Here is a 7915-nt window from a genome sequence, read left to right as displayed (position 1 = left end):
CAGTTATGTGTCTCATTTTTATTGAGGGAAGACAATGAGAAAGCTCAAAGACAAGGAGTTCCTTAAAAGACTATGTCCTGATATCAGGTAATGATGCAATTTACAAACAGAAATTGTTATTAAACACGCTAGATAAAATTGAACAATTTTTATCTAAACTGGCCATCGAGGTAGACAGTCTCTGAGATGCTGCTGGGAGCTATCAGTTCTTCCCAACACTAGATCATTTCAATAAATGTGACCCAATTTCATTGAACACCACTGTTGAACCACCAATAGGTTAGCTGAAATTCACTCAAAGAATAGTGAAGTGTAGAGAATTCCTTCTCTTTCCATTAATCAATCTTGAGAAAAGAAAAAGTAATTCTATTATAAAATTAGCTGCTCCTGGGCTATCTGTTCTAACCACAACCTTCTCCATGTTTCCTCCTCTCAAAGTCTCCTTGTCTGGGCTATTTTCATTTGCATTTGCAGACATGCTCCTCCCACACACAGGAGAGAGGAAAGGGGACTCCTGGGGTTCATCTGTATGAGGAAGAAGGATAAAACTGCTAAAAGGGCCTTGATGATGGAGTTTGGCACTATTTTTGTTTACATGTTCAACATTCTCAAGAAACAACTAAAAAAAATTACATGAAGCCTAACACCTTGTCTCCAGCCTTAGCCCAAAGAACTTTATTTTCATTTTCTTTTTTTTAAGCTAAAATGTTATTGAAAACAAACGTTTCTCAACGAGCTGCTTCAGAACAATATAACGTATTATGAAGCTCCATACACTTTACACGTTCTTGCAATCTTGACAGGACAAAATAAGTTCTCAACTTTTTCCTTTGAATTTTGAAACTGAAACCATTTTCTTCCTTTTCGAGACTCCTGCATCAAGACCAGGCGGTTTGGAAGAAACCATGTAAAAAGTGCATGAGAAGTGAGCATGGAAGACACGGAAATAGGATGCGTCTGGGGCTGAAGGTAGCATTGACTCAGCGAAGGCTCTCGCTTTGCTTCTGTGGTCCCTGCTGGGGCAGCCAGCGTCAGGCCAGGCCAACCGACACAGCAGAATGAAGGGCTGTACAGTGGGTCCTCATGAAACATGCTACTAAGAAAAGGTGCAACGAGAACCAAGTCCCTGTGCATTCTTAGTCACAATGGTGGGCAGAAGAACCCATACAATTCCTCCCTTTGGTATTAAATAACAGTTTTTAAAAAGCTTTTTAGAAACAAAGCAAAATACATGGTGGGACTGGAAATGTTAACCATCCCAGGTTAGTTGTCCACTGAAATAAGTCTCATCCCTAGTCATAAATAAATAATCTCTTTCCTGGTCTGACTTCCATGCCAGGATCAATATCTCTTAACATCTTACTTATTTTATTACTGCTTTTGGTTTTCTGGGACTGATTGAAAGTTGCTCAGAGGAAATCTTTGGTTTTGCTTAAGTGTCCGTGACATTTAATCATGACTTTCCTTGCAGTTTAATTCCAACCAGTCAATCAGTTAATCCACTTCGATTGATTCTGGGCTCTCGGTTATTGGCTTGCACTCATTGGGCATCCGTTGGTGTCGGCTCAGCTGGGTGGCCTGCGTGAAGCTCCTCTCACACCTCTCGCACCTGGTGGAGGCAAGAGAGAAAATTGAGACCAGGGAGCGGGGCCTGCAGGGTGATGGGCTTCCTCTCATCCTGCCTAATCAGAACAGACACTCCAAAGTGGCTTCAGATTTTACCGGCTCAAGAGGTTTAATTGGTGGCTCCTTCCAAGGCCTGGATGCCTGTGATGGGACAAAGCCCGTCTGATGCAGAACAGAGGGATCTGTCAATAGGCAGGGGGAAGGTGATTTCTCCAGAGAGCCCTGTCCTGCTGCAGCTCTGATCACTGTCAGTTCAAATAGATAAAGAACAAAAAGAGATTTTTAGGAGTGAGCCATCAAAGAAGCAGCTTGTCTGCAGTTTTCTGCTCTGTAACCCCAAAGAGAAATTGATGACAAATAGAATTTCACCTACTGCTAATTTACAATAGGGAATTCTACTCCCTTCAGAACAGCAGCCAAAGAGTGCACATCTTGGAATTTGGAAACTAGAGGAAGCAATGCGTTAGAGTGCAGTGACTATGAGGGGCAGTAGGCATGGTCGCTGCTTTTTTGCAAGAGCTGGTTACAGTGTCATGGCCCAACCAAACTTAGGGTTAAAATAATTTATAAAACTAGAATTTGCAGTGGCACAGTGGAAAGGATGTACATATGGGCTAGAATTAAGGGCAGTGTGTCTGATGAGGAGAAAACATCACACTTCAAGATTTATCTCTTCTTTTTAACTTAAAGGAGAAACAACAACAACAAAAGAGTGTAATCTAGAGACCTTGAGTTCCTCCCTATCTCCCATGTCCATATCTTCCAAACAACCTTCACTTATTAGCTTGGTGGCTACTCAATCTACAAAAAGCAGAACACACACTCAAAATTTAGTGGGAGCCTATTGTTTTTCTGTGTGTGTTGTCCCTGGCTGATTGTCTGTGATTGTGTGTGTAAATACACACACCCACAGATGAACTGTGGCAGCTGGCTGAGCACCAATAGTGACTTCTCCATCACCACCTTACTTACCTGGGCTGCCTAGAGCACTGGCCCAGCATCTAATACAGCTCAGAGGCCACCTCAGCCACCCCAATGCCCTTTCCTCAAACCTCTGAAGAAAAAGATATTCAAGAAGAGCTACAGACAATTGTCCCACTTTTAAATAAGGCAACCCCCAGTTTGTGAGCCCCTGCACTATGTAAGCTGCAGCGAAAGCCACCATGACATAGTCTCCATGCCTTATCACAGACAAGAAAGCCACAAGCCCTGTTATCTGTTAGGCATTCCTCTCCTTCTCCTCTTTAGTAAATTATATTAAGAGCCCTGTCATGGAAATAAGTACCTATAAAATAGGACACATCCATCCACTCTGGGAATTCTTGCATGTTTTTGAACATGGGGAGGCAGGAGCTTGACTTCGCAATTGGATTTTTCAGGGCTCCTGCACCAGCGGAGTGTGTCGGGGGAAGAAGTTGTGTTTCTTTGATTGTCTTTCGGGGAATATTTTTAGCAGCCTTTTCCACTGTTAAAAACTGCACTGTGATCTTGACAAATGTATAATGTCAGCTTTAATGTATCAGACCTATCAGCTCAATGAAAATAACTCAGAAGTATTGATCACCTAATGATTTTTGGTGTATTCATTAACGTCCGTGGGCAGCTCATCCCCTCTCCAGAGCTCCTGGAGCGCTGATGACACGTTAGCGAACTGCTGATTGTTTATTAGAAAACTGATTAGTTACTGGATTAGTGTGTCAAAATATACTACCTTTCACTGCTTGACAAACTTTCAAATTATTATATTCCTTTTTTTTATCTTGAAGCTCTAGAATCAATTTCAAAGAGAGTAGAATAGCTTGAACAATTATGAGGAATGAAAATGTACCTGGGTCATGGTTTTGCATTTCTAATCCTGTATATTAGAATATGAGGAACACATGAGTTGGCAGTTTAGTGCTTCATATAAGGCAGAAGTGTATGTCTATATTTTATTTTAGACATACTATATGTCTATATATGATGTAATATTTTAACATCCAGATTGGATGGAGACATTAAGAGAAAAACACATTTTTCTCAAGTGTTTGCCTAAATGCACTGCAGATATTTACACATGGAACAATTAGTTGTAATAGTCAGAAACTTTGCCCAATATATAGGGTACATAAGAAAAGTATTCCAGAAAAGTCATTTCTAGAGCCATCTGCACACCAAGTGTGAGTAAAAATACAAGCAGATGTGTAGAAATTACCTTAATTTAGATCCTTTTCTCGGGGATTTCTCCTTCTTGAGGAAAGAAGGCTACTAGAAATAATATCTATGTTGTTTGGGAATGACAAGAATACAATTTATATATTTGAGGAAGTCAGAGCTAGCTATAAAAATACTTTTTTAAAATAAGAGAAGGACTTCAGTTTTATGTTCATTATCTTACATTTTAGAGAAATCTCTTCCACAAAATATTTTCATAGTTTAATGAAACTCATCTCAACAGAACTGACTCAACAGAAGTCAGAGCTAGACTTCACCCAGGTGGCATCTAAACTAACCCTGAATTACAGTCCCTGATGACTGCCTGGCAGGGGCATCTCTAAGCCTGGACTTCGTGAAGTGTAACAGAATGAGAAGGAAGAAAAGATGCAGGTAATGAGTCAGGAGGGAGAAGCGCCCTTGCACTCAGGGCCTTCGTTGTGCCTTGCCTTAGCATAGGTGCTGATGCCACAGCCTTGACGGAAGTAACTCAGGAACAATGAAGTGGAAAGTCTACCAAGTACTTCAGCAAAAAGAAATTCCTCATTGTGAGGAGTTTCTTTCTATTATAACATTGTGAGCATCTTAATTAGACTTAATTACCTTTAAAGTTTGAAATCATTCTTTACTTGCTATGATGGTTGACTGGATTACATGTACAAGGAGTTTAACAAAGCGATGTAAAGTTCTGCTACCACAGAAAATCTGCAACAAGCTTTCTGTGCCTCTATGATATGCCACAAAATACTTTTTGAATTGAACCAAATTGCGCAGGGCTTTGCATGTATGGCATGTTCGATGCATATTTACTGATTTGCTTCTTGGATTTGCTTTAATTTTGCCTAGATCTTGTTCAAATATTAGATGTCCTTTGGAATTTCCTTTGATTTTTTTCATACTGAGCCAAACTCCATTTTCTTGACGCAAGAACATAGCGATGAATGATTCTCCCTGCTTCTAACAATAATGAAGAACCCCTCCTAAGGAAAATTCTGGCCTGTTCTCAGTTTCTCAGGTTCAGAAAGCCAAGCTTCAGGCAGCTCACACAGATCCTCTCAGGCAGAGCAGAGCAGCCCACTGAAATATCAAGACACTCTGTTGAGTAAGAAGGAGGATGGAGTCCTTGTTGCAAAGAATAATTTTTAGACTGCCAACTAACTTCCTTATTTCCTTCCTTCCTGCCTGCCTGCAGTAAAATGCTTGGCCATTGCTGTTAAATGATATCTTGGTTTTGCTCCTTGTTTTCCACGACTTCCAGTATCACAGAGCAGATTGAAAGCCAAGACCTTCAATGTGATCTTCTGATTTTTATTTTTCGTACATGCTCCTTTATCTTAGAAATCCTAAGTCTACAGCCTGGGGTAGCTGCTGGCAGGCCCATCACCTACCTAGAACCTGGGAGATGGAATCTTTCAGTGGAATTTCAGCCAATCAGATATGAGGCAAAGCCTGGAATGAAACTCTGACCTCTTCATGCCAAATCTTCTGCAGCCTTTTTTGGATGGCAGTGATCTTGATATGCCTTCAAAAACCACTTCTCAGCAGAAGATTTTAGAAGTTGGAAAGGGCTTTCTCTGACATGGCAGGCTCAATCTCAGCTCAACCCTGAGAATTCTGTAAAGGCCTCCTGAGCCCTGGGTGGGTGGGACAATTTGGGGACTGAGCCATCTGGGGCATCTATTTGGAAGCTCCCCAAGACATACAATTGAGGGCTGTGTGCCTTTACAAGATTCTTCTCCTTCTTCGTAACATTGTTTAAGCCAATACCCATTAGTTGAAGTAGTAAAATTAACTGTTGTAGAGAAACCCATTTTATTGACTAATTTGCAAAAAAAAAAAGATTTTTAAAAATGTTTGTTTTATAAGCTTGTAAAAGGATATCTTCATAATATTTACAAATGTCCATGGGATGAATATCCATGAGCTATGGTTGGAAGATTCCCAAAATTCCCTTGGGATAGATCAATTCTGAAAGACCTGGTTGTATACACTAAAGGATTTAACTTTCCATTTCCTAGAAGATGTTTAAATCTTGCACTTTCAAAATAAGCATACACTCAGCTCTCCCCTGGGAATATCTATTTGATAAATTAAAAAAAAACTACAGCATGTGGCTGTCTAGATAAGAGTAGGAACAGAAAGAACTAAAACATATACACAGAATTTAAGCCAACAGCCTTGGTTGTTTCCTTTTTTTTCCAGATGAAAGTAGGTATGATTACAAAAAATACTTTTGGAAAAGGAAAATTACAATCATCAAAACCCTTCAAATATTAATCTGATGAATTAAAATTAAGTTAAAAGAGTAATTCTATTAGAAACATGACAAAAACAGATGTTAAGGGAAAAAAACTGAGTGGAGTCAACAAGGTTACACATAAGTAACACCTTAACATTAATAGAAATCTATTTCCCATTTTGACCCTGAAACCTCTTCAATTAATTACTAAAATCTATTTACACAGCAACAAGATAAGAATCAATCTGATTCCTGGCACTGTATTTGTCTGGCTGCCCTTTCTAATATAAGGAGCCAGAGGGATCCTGAACCCTCCTGTATCTCTGCTTTCGAAAAGCTCTCTTGCTCAAAGGCATAGGCAACATGCCACTCATTGTCAACACCCTCCTCCAGAGCAGTGGTGAAGCCACAATCTAGGAACCCTATGGGGCTCAGGCCTGAGAGCAATGACAAAGTCCACTAGGTAGTATACAAGCACTGGTGAGAGGGAACTCCTAGGACTGTGGTAGCCCATGCAGCTCCTTAGGGTAAATTAGAAAAAGATGCTCTCTTTGGGCTATTGCAGCCTCAGGGGGCAGAGCATGGTTGGCATAGTGCAGACTGGATTTTAGGCCCCATCCTGCCCCCTTAGCCAGATGCTCTTATGCACTGAACAAGCTGCACCTATGTACTGCAACAAAAATTATCACTATTTTCATTATTAATACCATAAATTAAACTATGTTGGAGAATAGTTAAGAATGCTGAATAAAGTAACTAATTATTGAGGAGAAGAGGGACAATCACCATCTTTTATGAGCTTCTCCCTTCACTGGCAGACAGAGAGGAAGGCAGGACCCAGACCACAGGACTCTGTTTCCCGAGCCGAGCCTGGCCTCAGGCTAAGCACAAAGTGTGCCACGACAGCAGGTCTGGATGGAAAATCCTGGGTAATGAGGCTCCGCGAAGACTTCTTGGCTGAGACTGGGCAAGGGGATTAGTCTCCTACTGCCTGAATCATTTCCTTTCTTGTTTGATCTTGTCCCACAGAAGGTACATAAGGGGGTAACTCTATGCTCTTTTAATTCTCCTTCTCAAACAGAAAAAGCCAGTATAGCAAATGAGTGAAGAGAGCTGTAAGAGGGTTGAACTGAAAAGAGTTCATTACACAGACCATTAAAAACTGCTCTGAGAACACCAATCAACCACGCATGCTGGATCACACTCTCAGGCCTTTCCACCTGCTGTTTGGATTGCCAGAAATACCTTCCCCCATGCCCCGTATGTCTAGAAAGCTCCTACTCATCCTTCAAAACATATCTGAAACATCATCTCCACCAGATAGCATTGATGACTCCATTTCTGTGCTACTGTGAAACATCATACATACATGTCTTACTTTTGTACTGTTGTACTTTTCACCCTATAATACATTTACTAATTGGGCTGCCCCTTAGACTATGAAGTTTTCAAAGATGGAGAAAAGGAGGAACAGCTAAATCTCATTCATCTTTGTATCTCCTGTACCTAGCAGGGTGCCTAGCACGAAAGTACATACTTGGTAAATACTTGCTGAATGAATGAACACATATATAACTGAACGAGTAAACGAATGAATGAGTGAACAAGTGAATGAACAGACCATCTTGCATGATTCAGATGTCCACCATTTGGATGAGTGTGCCATGTGTAGAAACACACTCTCTTGCTCAGATGCCATTACCTTGCCAAAGCCCTTAGAATTCAACTCCATCTCTTTCCACATTCCCTGAATCCTCAAAAAGTCATTGTACTCTGGGTTTGGTTTTGTTTTTCTTTTTTCACCAACATGGTAATTCTAAAGTCCAAAGTATTCACTGAAAAGTCACAAGTTGGCTG

General features: G+C 40.6%; 1 protein-coding gene across 1 annotated transcript in view; it reads right to left on the bottom strand.

Annotated features, from left to right (window-relative positions):
* Positions 1 to 646: 646 nt before the first annotated feature.
* The window catches only part of PRDM6 (PR/SET domain 6), a 98707-nt gene continuing 91438 nt past the window's right edge, over positions 647 to 7915 (bottom strand). Inside the window, exon 8 of the mRNA XM_028849695.2 lies at positions 647 to 1609. Coding sequence (XP_028705528.1) covers positions 1495 to 1609 — 115 coding nt within the window. The 3' untranslated portion in view covers positions 647 to 1494. The remainder of the gene's footprint in view (positions 1610 to 7915) is intronic.

Source organism: Macaca mulatta, chromosome 6, assembly GCF_049350105.2.
Source record: "Macaca mulatta isolate MMU2019108-1 chromosome 6, T2T-MMU8v2.0, whole genome shotgun sequence".
Taxonomy (NCBI): Eukaryota; Metazoa; Chordata; class Mammalia; order Primates; family Cercopithecidae; genus Macaca; species Macaca mulatta.
The sequence above is the reverse complement of the archived record's forward strand: the minus strand, read 5'-3'. Positions and strand labels throughout refer to the sequence as shown.